The sequence below is a fragment of the Crocodylus siamensis genome, chromosome 1 (assembly GCF_052110815.1).
Source record: "Crocodylus siamensis isolate JL-2025a chromosome 1, ASM5211081v1, whole genome shotgun sequence".
Classification (NCBI taxonomy): domain Eukaryota; kingdom Metazoa; phylum Chordata; order Crocodylia; family Crocodylidae; genus Crocodylus; species Crocodylus siamensis.
In genome coordinates, this window is record NC_143395.1 from 423,266,867 (window position 1) to 423,286,543 (window position 19,677).

At 69.8% G+C, this 19,677-nt stretch overlaps 3 protein-coding genes across 15 annotated transcripts in view; 2 read left to right on the forward strand and 1 right to left on the reverse strand.

The window, feature by feature from the left end:
• Positions 1-148: 148 nt before the first annotated feature.
• On the reverse strand, positions 149-4,192 carry ARFIP2 (ARF interacting protein 2). 2 transcript variants are annotated; one of them, XM_090031040.1, is made up of 9 exons: positions 4,073-4,192; positions 3,819-3,924; positions 3,618-3,726; positions 3,359-3,454; positions 3,132-3,247; positions 2,838-3,059; positions 2,532-2,689; positions 2,100-2,274; positions 149-1,302 (listed from the first exon to the last, which is right to left on the reverse strand). In XM_090031040.1, exons 2-9 carry the CDS (start codon positions 3,915-3,917, stop codon positions 1,147-1,149), a joined length of 1,131 nt encoding a protein of 376 aa, XP_089887166.1. In that variant the 5' UTR covers positions 3,918-3,924; positions 4,073-4,192; the 3' UTR covers positions 149-1,146. The 2 variants fall into 2 exon arrangements, with proteins under 2 accessions (XP_089887166.1, XP_089887167.1); XM_090031041.1 differs by lacking the exons at positions 3,359-3,454; positions 4,073-4,192 and having other exon boundaries at positions 3,819-4,019.
• A 27-nt stretch (positions 4,193-4,219) lies between these two features.
• Positions 4,220-4,813, forward strand: TIMM10B (translocase of inner mitochondrial membrane 10B). The gene is made up of 3 exons (XM_090031045.1): positions 4,220-4,352; positions 4,446-4,541; positions 4,631-4,813. Exons 1-3 carry the CDS (start codon positions 4,317-4,319, stop codon positions 4,778-4,780), a joined length of 282 nt encoding a protein of 93 aa, XP_089887171.1. The 5' UTR covers positions 4,220-4,316; the 3' UTR covers positions 4,781-4,813.
• Positions 4,791-19,677, forward strand: part of DNHD1 (dynein heavy chain domain 1) — a 33,325-nt gene continuing 18,438 nt past the window's right edge. For 8 of the 12 annotated variants that reach the window (XR_016439709.1, XM_090031012.1, XM_090031014.1 and 5 more), the window contains exons 1-20: positions 4,791-5,162; positions 5,259-5,462; positions 5,549-5,659; positions 5,850-6,006; positions 6,172-6,423; positions 6,507-6,650; positions 6,787-6,877; positions 7,012-7,250; positions 7,581-7,824; positions 7,921-8,078; positions 8,177-8,302; positions 12,870-13,146; positions 13,292-13,419; positions 13,601-13,799; positions 13,910-14,001; positions 14,082-14,280; positions 14,372-14,497; positions 14,610-14,707; positions 14,781-17,748; positions 17,863-18,016. Coding sequence is in view for 11 of the 12 variants with exons in the window: in XM_090031012.1 (XP_089887138.1) it covers positions 4,915-5,162; positions 5,259-5,462; positions 5,549-5,659; positions 5,850-6,006; positions 6,172-6,423; positions 6,507-6,650; positions 6,787-6,877; positions 7,012-7,250; positions 7,581-7,824; positions 7,921-8,078; positions 8,177-8,302; positions 12,870-13,146; positions 13,292-13,419; positions 13,601-13,799; positions 13,910-14,001; positions 14,082-14,280; positions 14,372-14,497; positions 14,610-14,707; positions 14,781-17,748; positions 17,863-18,016 (6,215 nt within the window). In the remaining variant the exon portion in view is untranslated. The remainder of the gene's footprint in view (positions 5,163-5,258; positions 5,463-5,548; positions 5,660-5,849; positions 6,007-6,171; positions 6,424-6,506; positions 6,651-6,786; positions 6,878-7,011; positions 7,251-7,580; positions 7,825-7,920; positions 8,079-8,176; positions 8,303-12,869; positions 13,147-13,291; positions 13,420-13,600; positions 13,800-13,909; positions 14,002-14,081; positions 14,281-14,371; positions 14,498-14,609; positions 14,708-14,780; positions 17,749-17,862; positions 18,017-19,677) is intronic. The other 4 variants (XM_090031016.1, XM_090031015.1, XM_090031013.1 and 1 more) reach the window with 4 other exon arrangements.

The following is a 19,677-nucleotide window of genomic DNA, read 5'->3' on the forward strand; positions in this document are numbered from 1 at the left end:
GTGTCTGCACAACCAGAGCTGCCCCGCAGCCCCGTGGGGGGCTCCACAGCTGCCCCCCATGAATCTGGGTGCAGATGGTGGGGGCCCCTCCCCAGCCAGCCCAGTACGTCCCCTTGTCCCCCCAGCCCCGGGCACGAGCAGGCGCAGAGCGAGTTGTACCGTACTGTTTATTCTGGAAGTTACAGGGGGCCGGGGCGGGTCAGACCGACATAAGGGGGTCGGGTCGAGGCATTAATTTAGCAACAAAAACGAACTGTTTCTTTCCTAGTGTCACAGGAGAAAGTGCCCGTGTTGGGGGCTGCACCTGCCCAGCTGGAGGTACCACCGTGCGGGGCTGAGGCAGTGGGACACGGGGGACGTGCCTGAACCCTCCCCCCAGGATGCCGGCCACACGCATGCACACGTGCAGACGTGCACACGCTCCAGGCCCAGGCGCAGCCGCTGTTTGGTCCTTGGGGTGGGTCTGCCCCCCGCCAAATTGCTTGTCGCCAACCTGAGGCCTCGTGGGATCAGGCCCAACCACCTCAGTTTGGATCTGCTGGTGGGGGGGAGCTCCAGCCCCCATGATTAGTGTTCAGGCCCCTGTCGCCCCCCACCCCGGGGTCAAGCTTGGAGCAGCTGGGAGCAGGGGAGCAGGAGCGTAGTGTGCGGCCCAGGGGTGGGGGCAGCGTTTAGGAACAGAGTGCGAGAACTGCCCCTCACCCCTCTGGCACAGGAGCCAAAGCCAGGGGCGAAACCCCGGCGGCCGGGACCCCAGCCCCTGCCCAGCCTGCGAGGGAACCCAGGCGCCCAGGGCAGTGTCCGCAGCCCTCGTCCCAGCGGGACAGGGCAGGGTTTCGGCACAGGTCGGGCACCTGTGGGGAAGGGCAGCGGGGCTCCATGCCCGGCAGGGAGGGGCAGGGACCGCCGTGGGGCTGGCAGGAGGGGGCGAGGCAGGGTCCCACGTCCGGGAGCGGAGTGGTGCTGGCCAGGGCAGCTGCCCCGAGGGGCCCAGGCCCCTGCTCACCCCGGAGCTGGGGCCCAGGCAGGGGCAAGTCAGACCTGGCCACGTCCCGCACGTTCACCACCGTGCCCAGCCTGGCCTGGCTCGGCCTGGGGCCAGAGGTCAGAGTTCAAGTCCATGGCGGCCCGGTGGCAGGCGGGTGCTCACTGCTCCTCCAGCCACGAGGGCTTCTCCGCTCCTGGGGTCTTGAGCTTGATGTTGAACTGCTTGAGGCTCTGCGCCAGCTGCTGCTGGTTGCCGGCGAAGTAGGCGGAGATGGCGTTGTGGAAGAGCAGCAGCTGCTTGTGCATCACCTTGATCTGGGGGCAAGAGGGGCAGGGCTCAGTCCCACAGCCCCCCCGCAGCCGCCTAGCGCAGGGCCGAGGGCCTGGCCCCTGCTCTGCGCCGGTCAGCTCGGTCTGAACCAGCGCTGCCTGGCCACCCGTCTGTTCCTGAGCTGACCGGGAGAAAGCCCTGCCTGCCCCCAGCGCGGCGAGGCAAGACCCTGCAGGGCTGGTCCCAGCAAAAGCATCGACACAGTCCAGTCCCCATCCATGGCCTGGACTGCATCAGCACCCAGCGCTGCTGGGGAAGGGGAGAAAACCCCTGACCCCAGGAGCAAGACGTGGAAACGATTCCCTCCCGACCCCACGGGGCAGCAGGAAAGCCCGGAGGTCGGGAAACACCAGCTGCCTCTGCTCTAGCCCTGGGGCCAGCCAGTGGGACCCGCACCCCCCACGCTGCACAGCCCGAGCTCCCAGCTGTGTCCGGCCGCGCTCGGGCTGGGTGCAGCTCGGCCGCCTCCTGCCCCTGCTCTGGGCACGAGGCCCTTGGGAGGTCCAAGGGCGTTCGGGGCGGGGGCTGCTCTGGGCGTCCCCGCGCACTCCAGGCGTCACTGCAGCTGGACGCCCCCAAGAACCACCCCCACCCTGGGCATGTCCCACACCTCACTGATGCCAGGGAGGTCTCTCCTGCCGTCCCCCCTACCCTTGCACACAGCATCCAGACTCTGCCACACCCGATGCCCAGCAGTTGCCATGTCCTGTGGCCGCCCCCCCAGTGCTGCCCCCAGCCCAGCTCTGGGGGCTGGGAACAGACCCCCCACTCCCTGCCAGACCTTGTTCTCCTCCAGGAACTTGAGCTTGATGGCCACGTCGGCACGCAGCTTCTCGTACTTGTCCTTGTGGCTCTGGAATTGGCTCTGGGCGACATCCAGGCGGCAGAGCGTGCCGGCGTCCCGTGGGCCCAGGCTCAGCTCCTCCAGGTCCGTGCGGTACGCGTCGTACTCCAGTCTGCCGGTGGGGGCGAGACGCGGGTCACAGAGAGCATCCCCACCTGGCCCGCCCGCTGCAGGGTGCCCGCAGCCTGCCCAAGCCCCAGCCCCCTGCATGCCCTAGCATCCCAGCCCTCCTGCCCGTGCTCCTGGCCCCTGTGCCCCTCACCCAACACCTGCACCCCACCTTGGTCCCTGCGCCCCCCCCATCCCCCTGCACTCCACGCCGCTCCCTTGGCCTCCATCTCTCTCCAAGCCCAAAAGGTGACCCCGCACCTGGCCGTCTCGTACTGCTTGACGGTCATGAGCGTGTCCTCCATGGTCTTGTTGACCAGGGTGTTGATGCTGGAGACAAAGAAGTTGACGGCGCCGAGCAGCGTCTCCCCGTTCTTGCACAGCAGCTTCTGTGTCTCCGCGTTGTAGCCGAACTCCTCCTGCGGGCACAGCGCAGGGTCAGGCCAGCACCCCGGTCACCTCCCAGCTGCCACTGCGGGCCAGCGATCACCCGTGGCGCAGGAACGGGAGCGGGGCCTGGAGACCGTGGACCCGGGGGTCCAATCCCGGCCTCCACCACATACATACCTGGAGCTCGGGAGATTTCTGGCTGAGGTCGGAGAAGGCGTCGCCCAGGGCGTGCTGGGTCTGCACCAGGCTGTAGAAGTGGCTGGTGAGGGCGCGCGCCAGCTGCAGCACGCACTCGTACTTGCGCTTGGTCTCCCGCAGCAGCTCGATCTGCGTCTCCAGCTCCAGGTCCACGGTGCGCGACCCGCGCCCGAACCGCTCCGAGATCAGCTGCTTCGTGCACTGCGGGCGCGGGGGGCGTCAGCACTGATGCGCAGGCGCCCCCCAGCCCCGCGCCGACCCCGAGGGACCCACCTTGTACGTGTTGATGCCCCACTTCTTGACGATGTCGAACTTCTCCACGGCGATGCCCCTGACGACCTCCTCACCCGCGGCGGCTGGGCCAGGGTGAGGCGGGTGCAGACCGGCGCCTGGAAGGCAGCGGGCGGAGGGGTGAGCGGGGCGGGGGGCCACCCTGCACCCTGCCCGCGCTGACGCCCGGGGGTGGCGAGGTCCTGGGGCCGGGCGGCGGGGGCCGGTACCTGCTGGCGCGCCGGCCTGGCTGGCGATGCGGCTGGCGGCGGAGTCGCTGGGTGACACGAAGGGTCCCTGGGGCCAGCGAGGCTGGACGGGACGGCCTGGAAGGGGGGGGCCAGGCCGGGGGCGGGAGGGGCGAGGGCACGAGCGTGGGGGCGAAGGGATGGACACGAGAGCACGGCTGACGGGCGGTCCCCGGGGCAGAGTCCGACCCCCGCCCCGCCAGCCCCCCGCCCCAGGGCGGAGGCGCGCGCTGCCCCCCACCTTTGCCGGCGCCCGTGGGGATGATGCCCTCGGCGGTGCCGCCATAGCCCCCTGACACGATGCTGGTCTCGTTGAGGTTGGGCCCCGACACCATCACCTGCTGCAGGTCCTGGGCAAGGGGAGGGGAGGGGAGGGGAGGGGGCTGCGGTGAGCGCCACCGCGGCAGTGCCACCCCCTCCCCCGGCCGCCCCCCCCCCGCACCTGCTCGAGCCCGTCGTCCTCGGCCAGGCCGCCCGCGTCGCCGTTGCCGTGGATCGGGATCTCCATGGTGGCCGCCTTGCCCAGCAGCGCGTCCGTCATCCTGGGGCTGCGGGGGGGCGGGGGTGCGTCCGGCCGGCCGGCCCCGATCCTGGCCCCGCGCCCGCGGCCACGTCCCCAGCCCCGCCCCCCCGCGCCGGCCCCGCCCCCTGCTCACCTGTCCCCGCCCCCTCCCTGGGCCCGCTCCCGCTCCGCACCTGCTCCGGCGCCGCCGGGTGCCCCCGGGAGGCCCCGATCCCCGCTCGGCTCCGGCGCCCCCCCGCAACACAGCGGAAGAGGCGTCAGAGCCCGGGCAGGGGTGCGCCGGGAAGCGGGCGGAAGTGACGAGAGGCCTGGAGCCAGCGCGCGGGTGGAAGGGACTTGCCCCCCGACCCGGGAGAAGGGCGGAAGTGGGGGTGGTGTTGGCGTCAGCTCCAGGCGGAAGTGGCGGCACGCGCGGGCATGGAGCAGTCGGGGGAGCAGCAGCAGCTCCGCAGTGTCAGCGCGGGGACGGGACGGGGCGGGGCGGGGGGGGGCGCGGGAGCGGGGCGCGGGGCGGGTGCCCTTGGTCCGACCCTTGCTCCGTTGCAGCTGCGGGATTTCCTGCTGCTCTACAACCGCATGACCGAGCTGTGCTTCGCGCGCTGCGTGGCCGACATGGGCTGCCGGCCGCTCACCCGCCCCGAGGTGAGTGCGGGCGCCCCGCCCCGCCCCGCCCCGCCCCCCCCGCGCCGGCCGGCCCCCTCCGCGCTGACCCCGCCCTCCCCTGCCCGCAGGACTCGTGCGTGGAGCGCTGCGCGGGCAAGCTGGTGCGCGCCAACCACCGCCTGATGCGCGCCTACGTGCGGCTCATGCCCGCCCTCGTGCAGCGCCGCGCCGCCGACCTCGACGCCGCCGCCGCCGCCGCCGCCGGGACCGGCACGTAGCAGCAGGCGCCGCAATAAACCATCCCCCCTCCCCCCCGACTCGGCTGCGGGCGTGTGGGCGGGGCCTCGGCGGGGCGGGGCTCGCGCCGGCCCCGCCCCTCCGCGTCGCTAGTAACGGCCCCGCAGCCGCCGGCATGGAGCCGCCCGACGGGGGGGGCAGCCCGGGGCCGCCCCTGCAGGCTCCTGGGGGCCGGGGGTCCCCGCGCCCTGCCCCTCCGCGGGGCGCGCTCACCGCCACGCCGCCCTGCAGGCCCCGGCCCGGCTCCCCCGGCCCCGCGCCGCCCCGCTCGGGCCTGCAGACCGCCGAGGCGCTGGCGCGGGACAAGCCCCTGGGCAGGGCGGAGGTCACCTACCTCAACGTCGCCGCCGGCCGCCACTACCGGTAACAGGCAGCCGGAGGGCCCGTTCCCCGGGCTGACGGGCACGGCGCAGCCCCCCCGCCGGGGCGCCCGTTCCCAGCCGGCGCTCTCGCCCGCAGGCCCTACAGCCTGGCCGCGGTGCCCAAGGCGAGGGCGGCCCCGCAGCACTACGTCTTCTCGCCCTTCGGCGTGCTGCACGTGCAGCCGGGGCAGGGGGCCGAGGCGCTGGCGCTGGGCGCGTGGCACCGGGAGGCCGTGCTCTGGGGGCTGCTGCGCAGCATCCCCGTCTTCCGCCACTGCCTGCTCCGCGCGGCCTTTGCCCGGTGAGTGTCGGGGCCGGGCTGGGGCGTGGCGGGGGGCGGGCTGGAAGCCGGGCCTTGCCCCATCCTCTCGTCTCTCCGGCCGGCAGCTGGCAGCGGAGCACCCGGTGCCTGCGGATGCAGCAGCGCCAGGCGTTTCTGCGCGCCCGCCTGCTCCAGGCCGTGCCCCACTTCGGCACTGCCCTGCTCCACATCTCCAGGTGCGCGTGCCGAGGCTCCGGGTCCGTGTCGAAGGCACCGTGGGGCCGGGGTCTGCTCCCCTGCCCGGGGGCGCGCGGTTTTGCTGGAGGGGATGCGGGTGCTGGGGCTTGGCAGGGCCTGGGCGTCCCCCCGGAGCAGGCGGGGTGGGTCGGCTCACCTGAAGCCCTGTCTGCTCGCCCGCCCGCGCAGGCTGCTGCAGGAGCTGCGGTCCGTGCATTGGCTGCCCCAGGACGATACCTGCGGTTTCAGCTTCTCGGAGCTGCAGCGGGCCCTGGTCCAGGAGAAGAGCCGTGCGCGTGGCCTGCTGGCCCGCTGCCTTGCCCTCTGCACCACCATCCTGGAGCTGGTGAGCCCAGCCTGGCCGGCCCCTCACCCGGGCAGCCCAGCACGGCGCAGCAAAAGGGCTGCAGCCCCCCCACTGGGGACACCCCCTGTCCCGGCGCCCTCCGTCCCGGGGCAGGCAAGCCGGGAGCGAGTGGCCCCCCCCTCAAACGTGGGGCCACCCCGGCAGGTGCGCAATGACACGTACAGGATGGCGCGGGGGCGGCAGGGCGGGACGCAGGTCTGCGCGCACCCCCAGGCCGGGGGGTCCGCGCACCAGCAGCGCCTGCAGAGCGAGGGGATGCAGCGGTGGCACCGGGCGGCTGAGCGCTGGCTGGGGCAACTGGGCAGCCTGGCCCGGCTCGTCAACCTGCTTGTGGCCCAGCGCCTGGTCTCCGTGGTGCAAGACCAGGTCACCGCTTTCGTCGGCCGCGTCATGCAGGTGCGGGGCGGGGGCACCGGCCTGGCTCCCCTGGCTGGGCCTCTGGGGCCGTCCCTGCGCTGACCACCCCCCCGCCCTTGCAGGCCGACGGCGCCGGGCGCGAAGCCGTGCTGCGGGTGCAGCTGGTCTTCGATGCCGACAACCAGCTGGTGCCCTTCCCCTCGCGCCAGGCGCTGGAGGACACCCTGCTGGGTGCGCTGGACGCTGTGCTGGAGTCGGTGCTGGAGGTCAGTGCCCTCCGCCCCAGCTGCCGGGCCTGCCCGCCCGGGGGCTGCTCCGTCACGCGTCAGGCCCGGGCCTGCGGGAGCCGTGGGGGCTGCAGCCGGGCCCTGGAGACCCGCTGTGGCCCACGCTTCCCCACAGGTGTGCCAGGCCAGAAAGGAGCCGCCGGATTCAGTGTCCAAGTCAAGTGCCTCGGAGGCGGGGATGGCCCCAGGCCTGGACCCGCTGACCGGTGGGTGCCCTCGCCCTGCCGCAGCCCCGGGGCCGAGCAGCGTCCGCCCCGTCCCTGCCCCCAGCCGCAGCAGAGGGGCCGCCCTGGTCCCTGCTGCGTGTGGCCGGGGGGCTCACACTGCCCCCCATGCGCAGCGCTCTGGGCGGCGGGGAAGGGCAGCATGGGGACCCCCGTGGAGCTGCTGCCCAGTCTGTGGGACGAGGCGCTGGGCACACAAGAGCAAGCCCCGAGGCAGCCCCTCGCGGGCCTGGAGGTGACGGGGCGCCGGGTGCACGGCCACTACCCAGAGCCGGCGTGGGAACAGCTGGAGCAGGACCTGCGCACCGATGGCTGCATCCAGGCGGCCCGCGCCGCCCAGCGGGCCCAGCTGGCGGTGAGCGCAGCGCTGCGTCGCCGGGGCCTGGTCCCACCCCCACCCCCACCCCCCGCACTCGGGGTCCCTGGGCCGCGGCCCCTCTCGCTGCTCCCCGTCCCTGGGGGATGCATTGCCCCCTTGCAGGGCAGCGACAGCCCAGGCACCCATCCCATGCCAGGCTGCTCCCGAGCTGCCCCAGGGGCCCGGCCCTCCCGTCGGGACCAGGGCAGGAAGGAGGCAGGCCCTCCGAGGGGGGGCCAAGCCCCGCCGCCCCAGCAGAGCGCGCTGCGCGGGAGCTGGGGCAGCATCGTCCCTGCCCGACGCGCTGAGCCGTGGCTGCGGTTGCAGGCGGCGCTGGACGAGACGCGGGAGCTGTGCCGGGAGCACACCTGGGTGGCCGAGGTGCACGCCTTCGTGCAGGGCTGGAGCCCCGCGGCGCTGGAGGTCATGCGGGGCCAGCCACCCAGCTCCTACGCTGAGCACGTGGCCCAGCTCCGCGCCTGGGCCCGGCGCCTGCAGGACGTGCCGCCCGCCGTCGTCACCCGCAACCGCCTCTTCCTGGTGGACTGCAGCAGCCTGCAACAGGAGACCGGTGCATGGCTGGGGGGGGGCCCGCAGGGCCTCGGTGGGGCAGGGGGGGAGGGTGGTGGGGCAGCAGGGCCCTGACCCCGCGCCACCCCTGCCCCAGCACCCCTGCTGGCGTGCATCACCGCCGAGCTCCAGGCGCTGGCGCTGCACGAGGCCTCGCTGCGCAGCAAGGTCCTCATCACCGAGCTGAGCACCGTGCTGAAGCTGTACCGCAGCGTTGGCTCCGACATCCTCACCGTCGCCAAGTGCTCCCACAAGGTGCGGCCCCGCGGGGCGGGGGTGGGGGCAGCTCGGACCCCCGGCTGGCCGGCGGGGAGGCACCAGCCCCCGGCGCTGACGAGCAGACCCCGCCACAGCTGCAGCAGTACCAGGGCCAGATGGGCGAGCTGCAGGAGCGCGTGGAGTACGTGCGCAGCCTCAACGACGTGATCCGGCACTGCTTCCGCCCGCTCGCCCCGGACGAGGAGAGCCAGGAGAACGCGGTGAGCGTGCGGCAGGAAGCCGCCGGCGGGCGCGTGGAGAGGCGCAGGCCTGGTCTCGGCCCCTGCAGCTTCCTGCAACGCGGCTCCTAGACGAGGGACGTCCGGGGCTCGCGTCCAGTCCAGCCCCTGCCTGAGGCAGGGTCAGCCCCATCCAAACCAGCGCAGACAAACCCCGTGTCTGATCTCTGAGTAACACACCGCAGGCCCCCCTGGCACAGCCCTGGGCATCGCCCACCCCTGCCCCCAAGAAGCAGGGTGTCCTGCCAGTGTGTTGAACGCATCCACAGATGCTAGAGAGACCCCAGCGCCCCCACTACAGAGGAAAGCAAACCTTCCCCCATCTGAGCAGGGCAGAAATCCCTTCCTGCCCCAGTGCAGTGTTGGTCTGAGCCTGAGCGTGGGGGCAAGACCCTCGTGCCAGGACCCTGCGGGGTCGGCACAGCCCGGCCCCAGCCCCAGCCTGGGCTGAGCCAGCACCTCTGGGGGAGGCTTAAAACCCCCGGCACCTGGACCAGCAAGGGGGCGGGGAGCAGCCAGCACAGCCCGGGAAACCTGCACAGCAGCACACGCGCATCGCTGCACTCGGAGCGGCCCCATCCAGTGCCCGTCCAGCCTCTCCTTGACCCCCCTCCAGCAACGCAGAGCCCACCCCTTCCCTGGCGTCTCTTCCACGGCCTCCCTGCGCCGCCAGGGAACACGAGTTTCCCGCTGTCCGATCTAAACTGAGTTTGCTGCGGCTGTCAGCTGTGGCTCTGCATCCCCTCTCCGCAGCGGGAGAGAACCGGCGCTTTCCCGCGGGCAGCCTTCGGGTCTTTGCAGGCGGCTGCCATGTCCCTTGCGGCACCTTTCCCCCAGATGAGCATGCAATCACAGACTCGTACAAAACGCAGGCCGGAAGGGACCTGGGGAGGTCACGTCTAGTCCAACCCCCTGCTCAAAGCCGGAGGTTGGACCGATGCCTGGCTCCTTCAGCCTCTCCTTGCAGGCCTTGATTTCCAAGCCCTTGATCAGTCTTGCTGCCTTTGGACCCTCTCGCTCCTCTCGGCCTTTTTAAAACGTGGTGCCATGAACTGCATCGGGTGTCCAGATGGCGCTTAACCAGCGCTGGGCAGAGGCACTTTCACTGCCCATGTCCTGTACCTGACGCCTCTATTGCTGCAGCTCTAGCCGCGCTGGCCTCTCGTGTGGCTGCATCACGCTGCAGACTCCTGCTGCGTCTCTGCTGTGCTGGACCCCCATGTCCTTTCTCCGAGAGCTGCCGGCTAGCCTGGGATCCCTCGTTTTATATTCGCCATCTTGATTCTTCCCCCCGAGCTGCAGCCCCGTGCGTTTGTCTGCGCTGAGCTTCGTCCTGTGGCTCCAGCCCAGCTTTCCAATCTGTCAGGCTCCTGACTCACGCTCGCGTCCTCTGGCGTTGTCACCTAGGAGGTTGTCGGTGTGGCGGGCCAGTAAGGGGCGCTCCTGCGTTGAGCCGCCCACCTCCCTGCGCCCGACCCCCTGCCAGGCTCCGAGTGCCTCCCTGGGGTGCCTTATGCTCGGCCGACCCCTCTCCCGGAGCACACTCGCTAGTCTGGCAGTAATGTGCTGCCACCACCCCGAGAAGGGACTGTCTCAGCCCTGTGTCCTCGGGGAAATGCAAGCCTAAGAGTCCTACGGGTACTCGACCCAGTACAGGCACTTGGGGCACTTCCCCAAGTCAGCGGGCAAAAAGTAAAGTCTCCCTTAGTCCGCAGACCTAAGGGGTCTCTTAGGCATAATTTAGACCCACCCCTCAATAAGTCTCCCACACCAGTCAAAAAGGAGAACTTTATTGATTACAGAGGTAGGGTAAACTAGGGTACAGGATTGAGCAATATCTTAGAAATCCCAATGAGCAAACAGTGTGGCTGAGGTAGCCTTTTGATTACGTATCTGTGTTACTGCCAGCTAGATATCTAATCAGATCGAGTAGCTTGCTCACAAGCATCTTCCAGAGGCCGGTGAAATTCCCCTCTGTAAGCACGCGGTTTCTAGCTCGTGAGTTTGGGGGAGAGAGCCAACTTTAGATGGTCGTGCTCCTCTGTGTCCCCCACATGGCTGCTGCTTCACCTCATGGCTGAAGAGAGCACACCTCCTCCCCCCCAACCTATACAGCCCCTGTGACCTCATTCACCTGGGCCAGTGGAGGTCAGCCCCAGGTGGCTGTCAGCCAACCAATTTGAAATGCATCACCTGTTACCGGGCAGATTCCAGCTCCCCAGGTAGAAACCCCCCACCCAGGTCATTGATGCCAGTCAGGAGGGCAGAGGGAGCAGGCTCCCCCTCCCTCAGGACTGCAGCCAGCTCAAGTTACCTGAAGAGACGGGCCGAGGGTGGGGTCCCCCGTGTGCAGGGCCCACCCTCATCAAATGGTTGCAGCCCAGAGGTTTTAGTCACAGTGTCACAGGGCAGAGATTTTGGGGAGAAACAAGGTGGCTTTCTGCCGCAGTCGGGCCCAGCTCGCCTGCAGTCGGGCAGGAGAGATGCCCCCAGCAAGGCGGGCGTCGAGGTGCTTTTTGAAGATCGCCAGGTGGTTGCACCACTTCTGGGGGAGCCTGTTCCAAACCCTCGGCCCCCGGCTGCTAAAGACGCTTCTCCTCATGCCTAGTCTGAAGCCACCTACAATCAGCTTGCGCCCGTTATTTGTTGTCCTCCCCTGGGGGGCTTTGGCGAGCAGATGCGGCACCCCCAGGCCCTGTTGTGCACCCCTGATATGGGCTGCAACCAAATCCTGCCCGAGTCGTCTCTTCTCCAGGCTGAACAGTCCCACGTCCCTCAGCCTCTCCTCGTGCATCCTGGTCTCCGGGCCTCTAGCCACGGCGTGGCCCCCTCTGGGCTCTCGGCCTCTCCGCGTCCTTCCCGAAGCACGGTGCCCACAGATCTCCAGCTGTGGCCTCACCAAGGCCCAGGAAAGCAGGAGGGTGACATCAAATTTTCCCAATTTGACCATAAGGAGGTCGTGCGAGACCAGGTCGAAGGCCTTTCTGAAGTCCAAGTATATGACATCAGCCTCATTTCCCCAGTCCAGGTGGCGAGTAACCCGATCAGAGAAGGAAATGAGGTTGGTCTGGCACGACCAGCCCATAACGCAGCCACGCTGGCTATCCGTCATAATGCTGCCTTCGGTTAACCTCTGTGCGATGGTTTCTTCGATGATTTTCTCCAGGATTTTACCTGGGATTGAGGTCAAACTGATTGGCCTGTAGTTTCCTGGGTCCTCCCTTCTCCTTCTCTTCAAGGCAGGCACCGCGCTGGCTTGTTCCCAGTCCTCTGGGACGTCCCCGAGCGCCACAAGTCTTGAAATAACTTCGCCGTCAGGCGCACGGTGACGTCGGCCAGCTTTTAACGCTCTCGGGTGTAGTTCGTCCGGTCCAACTGATATTTGCCTTTGTAGCCTGTTTTGCCAACTGATATTTAGCCTTATAGATATTTAGCCTTTGTAGGCGCTCCGCCAGGAGATCTGTCTCAACTGTGGGAGGACGGTCACCCCCATCGTGGTCGCCCTGTATCCTGTCAAGCAGGCTAACGCCTGAAATACCAACGGGAAGTCTTCATTCGGGAGTTCGGTTTTGTCCCGGGTTTCGGTTGACAGGCGTCCCATTTCATTTAACAGGGGCCCTAGGCTCCCCCTGTTCCTTTTGCGACTTCCTACGTAGCTAAAGACGGACTTCTGTTGTCCTTGAACGCGGCGGCCAGTTCATGTTCAGTTCGTGCTTTCGCCGTCCTGACGCGCTCCCCGCAGGCGCGGGCAGCTCCGAGTACTCCTCTTCGGCAGTCGCTCCTGACTTCCCCCTTCCTTGTAGGCTTCTCGCTTTAATTTCAGGACTCCCCTGTTGAGCCAAGGGGGTCCCCCGGCTCTTTTACTGCCTTTCTTGCGAGAGGGACTAGACTTTCTTCTTTAGGATTGCTTCCTCGAGGAACAACCACACTTCTTGTATTCCCTTCCTCACCCGACCGTGGTCCTGCAGGGCCTCGCCAACCAAGCTCCCGAGTTTGTGGAAACCAGCTTTCCTAAAATCGGGGATTTCTACCCTACTGGCTGATTTTCCCTGGCTTGCGGTGGATGGAGAAGGTGATCATCTCGTGGTGGCTGACACCCCGTTTCCCTTCAGTCTGCGGGTTGCTCACTAGATCGTCCCCTTTGGCCAGAACCGAGTTCAGGAGCACCTTGCCCCTGGTCGGCCCATGGCTTCGTGAGTTAGACAGAGCTCCCTGACGCGGGCGAGGAAGCTCTGTGAGCTGTCTCAGCCACGCGTTCCCTTCCCGGAGACGCGGGTCTTAGCCTGGACACTGCCTTCCACGGGAAGGACCGAGAAGCCCACCCCGTCCCGGGGTCCTCCTGCTTTGAGCAGTGCCACGCTGCCACCTCTCCTCCTGGCCCCTTAGCCCCTCTCCCTCCTGTCCAAGTCGTCTTCCTGGACCTTCCCCTCCAGGCCGGACACCAGCTTCCACCTCGTGACGTGGTCGCGACCCCCGGGGAGGTGCACGCGCACGCACACGGCTGTGCCTGTCCCCGGAGCCCCCTCGCGCTGACCCGCTCTACCCGCAGCTCCTGGACATGTGGGAGGCCTTCGTCTTCCAGCAGCAGGAGGCCTCGGACTTCATCACCTTGCGGCGCCTCAGTATCGTGGACGAGCTGGAAGAGTCGCTGCAGCGGGCGCGGCGGGAGCTGCACGACCTGCTGGCCGCGGCCACCACGGGCCGGTTCCGGGACCCCGCGTCCAACGCCCGCGCCGCCGAGCAGGACCTGCGCGGCCTGCTCCTGTGCTTCCAGGCCACGGCCGCCCGCCTGGACGAGCTCTGCCACTCCCAGAAGACCCTCACAGGCACGGCCGTGCCGCCCCGCCGCGCCCGGGCCCCCCAGCCCTGCGGCACCCGGCAGACCCTGGGCTGCGCGTCCCCCCCAGGCTCCCGGGGCTGCCCCGGCCCGGCGGGCAGGGCTCCCAAACGACCGCGTGCCTGCCCCCGCAGGGGACTGCATGGACCAGGCTTTCGTGGCCACGGGCCAGGACCTGATCGAGGCCCACGAGCGCCTCTGGAGGCTCTTCCGCACCGTCACCGAGCAGCTCGCGGAGTGGCGCTGCCTCGCCTTCGCCAAGGTACCCAGGGCCCCCCGCGCCGCCCCACCCCGGGGCGCCCCCGAGACCCGCTGCCGCGGGGGTCTCCAAGAGAAGGCCGGACAAGCCCCCGGAGGGGGCCGTCCGGCCCCAGCACTCCCCCGCGCAGGGCAGGGGGTCGGGCTCGGGCCCCCCCCGACCCCCCTCCGGCGCGCCCCCGCAGTTCAGCGCGGCCCTGGCACTGGAGCGCGCGGGGGAGTGGCAGAGGGAGGCGGCCCGCCTGGAGGAGCGCCTGCCGGACGCGCACCCCGTGCTGCAGGCCTGCGCGCGGGCCGTCGGCGCCTTCCAGCACGTGCTGCCCCTGCTGCAGGCCCTGGGCAGCCCCCTGCTCACGGCCGCCTGCTGGAGGGAGATCTTCGCCGGTGAGCCGCCGCGGCCGCGCGGGGAGGAGCCCGGGACCGGGGCGGCCCGGCCACTGGGCGGCTGGGCTCTCGCAAGCGGGCTCCGCCGCTGACCCCGGCGCTCCCCGCAGCGATGGGCGTGAAGTGCCCGGCCGTCGCGCAGCTCACGCTGGGCCAGCTGCTGTCCTACCCGCTGCTGGAGCACCGCGACGCCGTCTTCAAGGTCAGCCGGAGCGGGCGGGCGGCCCGGGGGTCCCGGGGCGGGCGGGCGGGCGGCCCCTCACCGCTGCCGGCGTGCCGCAGGTGTGGGCGAGCGAGCGGGGGCGCTGGCGCACGACGGACACGCTGCGCCGGCTGCAGAAGACCTGGGCCGAGAAGCAGCTGCGCGTGGTCAACTTCATCCTGCACGTGGCCTACCAGGCGCCCGAGCACGCCCACCGCCCCCGAGAGCCTGCCCGCGTGGACCACGTCCCCAGGGATAGCGGCACCTTTGTGCTCTCCGGTGAGCAGGGAGGGGGCGAGAGCAGGGTGGGGGCCACTCTTGCCCTTTGCCTGGGGGCTGCCGGCCTCACCTCGTCCCTGCCCGGGCCCAGACACGACGGAGCTCAGAGCCCTGGCAGAGAAGAGCCTGCTCAGGCTGCAGAGCATCGTCCTCTCGCCCCACGCCGCGGACATCCGCGACGAGGCCGAGGCCTTGGCCGCCACCCTGCAGACCTTCGGTGAGAGCCGCGGGGCTGGGGGGTGAAGGATAGGGGCTGTCGTGGCCCCGGGGCAGACTGGGCCTGGGGCCCCGCAGACACCCCCGCCCTCCCCTCCCCTCCCCTCCCGCAGCGGCCGTGCTGGACGCCTGGGTCAGCTTCCAGCAGAAGTGGGTCTTCCTCAACATCGTGCTGTACGAGATGGACGTCAGCCTGCCCAGCAGCGAGACGGTGAGCGCTGCCCACGCCCGGCCCCCCCAGCCCCTGCGGCCCCCGCGGCGCTGATGCCCCCGTCCCTCACCAGGAGGGCCTGTTCCAGCGCCAGGACGCCTGGTACCGGGAGCTGATGCAGGCCACGTGCGAGGACCCGCTGGCACTGTCCTGCGTGGTGCCCCCGCTGGGCAGCCGGCGCCCGAGCCAGCTGGCGGGGCCGGCGTTGCAGGCGGCGCTGAGCGCGGGCGCCCGGGACCTGCAGGCCGTGGTGCAGGCGCTGGACTACGTGCTGGAGGCCACGCGCGTGGGCTGCCCGCGCCTCTTCTTCCTGAGCAGCGCTGAGGTGGTGGCCATGCTGGCCTCGCCTGCCGAGCCGCCCGCCGCCACCGCCTGGGCCCGGCGCTGCTTCCCCGGCCTGCGCGGCCTGCTCTTCCGCCCGCCCGCCTGCGCCGCGCCCCCGCCCGCGCCCGCGCCCCAGCCCGAGGCCGCCGGCTTGGTGGGCGCCTGCGGAGAGACGGTGCTGCTGCGACCCCCGCTGCCCCTGCAGGGCCAGAAGCCGGCGCAGTGGCTGCAGGCGCTGGAGCGCGGCATGAAGGCGGCACTGTTCCAGCTGCTGCAGGGCTGCGTGGTCCAGCGCCTGGCGCTGCGGGCACAGCTGGACGTGCCCTTCGAGCAGCCCCCGGGCCCCACGCAGCTTCCCCTGCACCTGCTGGCCGAGCACTGGGGGCGGCTGGCGGGCGCCTTCCCCGCGCAGTGCGTGCTGCTGGCCGAGGAGGCCGTGTGGCGCGCCGACGTGGAGGACCAGCTGCTGGGCCCCGGCGCCCGCGCCCGCCCCAGCCTCGAGCTCAAGCTGCGGCTGAAGCTGGAGGCGCTGGCGCACTACACCCGCTCCGCCCGCGCCAGCCAGGCCCGGCGGTCCGGGGGCGCCCAGCTCTGCGCAGTGCTGGGGGCACTGCTCACCGCCACCGTGCACCACCGCGACGTGCTGGCACGGCTGCTGGAGCGCCGGGCCGCTTCGCCCGCCGTCTTCGAGTGGGCGCAGCTGCTCAAGTACCGCGTGGCCCTGCCGCCAGCGCAGGCCCCAGGGCCAGCCTGGGCAGGCGAAGCACCAGGCTGCTGGGCCGAGGTCCTGGACCAGCGCCTGCACTACGACTACGAGTACGTGGGGCCCGCGGCCCGACCCGTGGGGGGCCCCCAGCTGGAGCGCGGCTTCCTGGGGCTGCTGCTGGCCCTGGAGGAGTTTCGCTGCGCGGCCGCGCTGGGCCGCGGGGCCGCGGGGCGCACCGAGACCGTGCGGGGCCTGGCCCGGGCCCTGGGCCGCCAGCTCGTCACGCTGCCCTGCTCCCGCCAGCTGGGGCTGGCCTGCCTGCGCCGCTTCGTGAGCGGGGCTGTGCAGGCGGGCGCCTGGCTGCTGCTGGAGGAGCTGGACCAGCTGGCGCCTGGCGTGCTGGTGGGCTTTGGCCAGCTGACCGCCGACCTGCAGGCCCTGTGCGTGGTGCTGCGCGAGGGGCCGTGCTTTGGTGAGGAGGACGAGGACCTGGAGGAAGAGGCGGAGGAAGAGGAGGAGAAGGAGGACACCAGTGCCGGGGACGCGCCGGCCCTGCCCGAGCTGGGCGTGGACGAAGCGCAGCCCTTCCAGCCCCGCATCCTGGGCCACATCCTCTTCGGCGACCGCCTGCTGCGGGTGCGCGAGACGTTCGGGTGCCTGGCCACGCTGCGGCAAGTGCCTGCAACCCCGCGCCTGGCGCTGCGCCCCGTGGCCCTGCTGCCCCCTGACACGCAGACCGTGGCCGAGCTGGCCTTGCTGGCCGCCGGCTTCCGCGAAGCCTCGCGCTTGGCCCACAAGCTCGCCACCTTCTTCCGGCTGGAGGGGGAGCTGGGCCCGGGCCCCGGCCCCGGCCGCCTGGCCCTGCTCAAGGGCGTGGTGGAGACGGCCGCCGGCATCCTGCACCCGCCCGCGCCGCCCAGCACCAGCTGCGCTCAGCTGCCGGCCCTGGCGGGGCTGAGCGAGGAGCCGGCGCTGGTGCGGGCGCTGTGCCTCTCGCCACTGCTGGCCGGCCCGGAGGGCCCCCGGCTGGCGCAGCTGCGGGAGCTGCTGCGCGGCGTGTTCCCAGTCGCCGGCGCCACGCTGCCCGAGTGCCAGGCGCCGGCGCCGGTGATGCGCGCAGTGCTGGCCGAGCTGCAGGCCGACGGGCTGCATGCCGACCTTGACCTGGCCAGCGCCATGGCCCAGCTCCACCAGGCCCTGCAGGGCTCAGCGAGCGTGCTGCTGGTGGGACCCGTGGGCAGCGGCAAGACCACGGCCTGGCGGACCCTGGCCAAGGCGCTGAGCCGGCTGGCCACCAGCGAAGCCCTGGAGGTGCCGTCGGGGGACAGCCAGCCGCGCGGCAGGGAGGACGTGGCCCTGCTGCCCGTCAGCGCCGCGTGCCTCTGCCCCAACGCCCTCAGCGCCCCCGAGTTCCTGGGCAGCATGGACGGCAGCGTCTGGACCGACGGCATCTTCTCCCGCCTGATGCAGAGAGCGGTGGCCGCGGGCCTGGCCCCCAGCGCCCAGCAGTGGCTGGTGCTGGACGGGGCGGCCAGCCCCGAGTGGCTGGAGCCCATTGCAACGCTGCTGGGGCCGGAGCCTGCCCTCGTGCTGCCAAGCGGCCGGCGGATCCAGGCCCCCGAGGGCGTGAAGCTGGTGCTGGAGCTGCCCGACGCTTCCAGCCTGTCGCCGGCCGTGTCCACGCGCTGCGCCCTGCTGCACGTGGGGGGCGCGGGGCTGTGGCAAGCCCTGCTGGCCGCGGCCCTGGCCACCTGCTCCCCGGCGCGCGGCCTGGCCCCGGAGAGCCTGGCCTTGCTGCGCGGCCTGGCCGAGGAGCTCTTCCCGCCCACGCTCGCCTTCCTGCAGCGGCACTGCAGCTCCGTGCTGCACGGCCACGCCCTGCCCTGCCGCCCCACCGCCGGGGGCGTCCCCGAGACGGCCGCGTTCGCCCGCATCCTGCGAGCCCAGCTGGACCGGCACCTGCCGCCCGAGCGGTCCCCGGGCCAGGCGCCCAGCGCGGACGAGGTGGCAGGTGAGGCCGGGCCCTGCTCCTGGGGTAGGGGCTGGCGGGGTCCCCCGGGCGGTGCCGAGGTCCACGGGGAAGGGCATGGCCGGACGCTCTTGCAACCAGCTCCTTGCTTCGCAGGCCCCAGGGACAGCTCCCCCACGCTGGCGCCATCGTCCTCCTCCTCCTCGAGCCAGCACCCAGACCAGCTCGTAGCCGCCCAGTGCCACCAGCTGCTCCTCAGCATCTTCGTGTTTGCCTACATCTGGGGCTTCGGTGGCCACCTGCACCCCAGGTACTGGCCGGTCCGACGTGTGCGGGACGCCCCTCCCCAAGCCTGCCTGCCCTGGGAAGCGGGGTGCAAGCCCGGATCCCGTTCCAGCGTGGGGTTGGGGGTCGGGTCTGGGGCCAGGATCACAGGAGCGTGGGGCTGGGAGGGACCTCATGGGGTCACATTTAGTCCAGTCTCTGCTGGAGGCAGGACCAGCTCTGCCTGGACCATCCCAGCCACGTGCCGGTCCAGGATGGAGATGCCCTGGCTCCTCGAGGTACCTGTTCCAATGCAGACCTCCCTCAGGGTTGGGACGCAACCCTGTGCCCCGTGGCCGCAGAGAAAAGCCCTTTTCCAGCCTCTCTGTCATCACCCCATAGGTATTTGAAGACTTGTTGAATCTCCCCTTGGTCTCTTCCCTTCTCCAGATTCAGTTACCCCAGTTTTTTCCACCCAGTCCTGCCTCCCAGGTCCCCGATCGTGTTTGTTGCCCTGCGCCGGACTCTGTCCAAGTCCCTCTGGCGTGTCCACAACTCCACCCAACTTGGTCATCTGCACGTCTGCTCAGCAAGCGCTCGATCCCCTTTGCACCAGAATCCTAGAAAATGAAGAGTTGGAGGTCGCATCTAGTCCAACCCCCTGCTCCATGCAGGACCAGCCCCAACTACATCATCCCAGACAAGGCTTTGTCTATCTGGGTCTTAAAAATCACCGAGGATGGAGACTCCCCCACCTCTCTGGGGAGCCTGTTCCAGTGCTTTACGATCTTCCTCAGGAGAACGTTTTTCCTAGTATCCAGCCTCAACTTCTCTTGCTGCAGCTTGAGCCCATTGCTTCTTGTCCATCATCTGCCCCCGCTGAGAACAGCCCAGCTCCATCCTCTTAGCAGCCCCCCGGCAGGGAGGTGATGGCTGCAATTAAACCCCCTCGCTTCTCCAGACTAAATCAGACTAAATCAGCCTCTCCTCACCAGTCCTGTCCCCCAGCCCCTGCTCTCCAATGTGTCCACATCCTGTCTGTAGTGGGGGGCCCACAGCTGGACACGGGACTCCAGATGTGGCCTCCCCAGTGCTGAATCGAGGGGAAGAATCACTGCGCTTGATCTGCTGGCATCGCTCCTGCCGATGCCGCCCAGGATGCCGGTTGCCTTGCTGGCACCACGGGTGCGCTGCCAGCTCCTGTCCAGCTTCTTGTCCCCTGTCCCCCCAGGTCCTCTTCTGCAGAGCTGCTGCCCAGCCCGTCCCCCCCAGCCTGCCCCGGTGCAGGGAGTTGCTCCCTCCTCACTGCAGGACTTTGCACTTGTCCTTGTTGAACCTCCTGAGATTGCTTTTGGCCCAATCCTCCAATTTGTCTAGGTCATGACTTGCCCCGGTGCGTCCATGCGAGCTGTTCCCGATCACCTTCTTCTCCTCCCAGTGCTTAGAAATGGATTCCTTGAGGATCTGCTCCAGGATTGAGATGAGGCTGATTGGCCTGGAGTTCCCCAAATCCTCCTTTTTTTCCCTTTCTTAAATATGGGCACTAGATTTGCCCTCTTCGAGTCATTCAGGGCGTACCCCAATCACCATGAATTTTCAAAGATGATGGCCAGAGGCTCTTCAATCACATCAGCCAACTCCCTCAGCACCCTTGGGTGCATCCCATCCGGCCTCATGGACTTGTACACATCCAGCTTCTCTAAATCA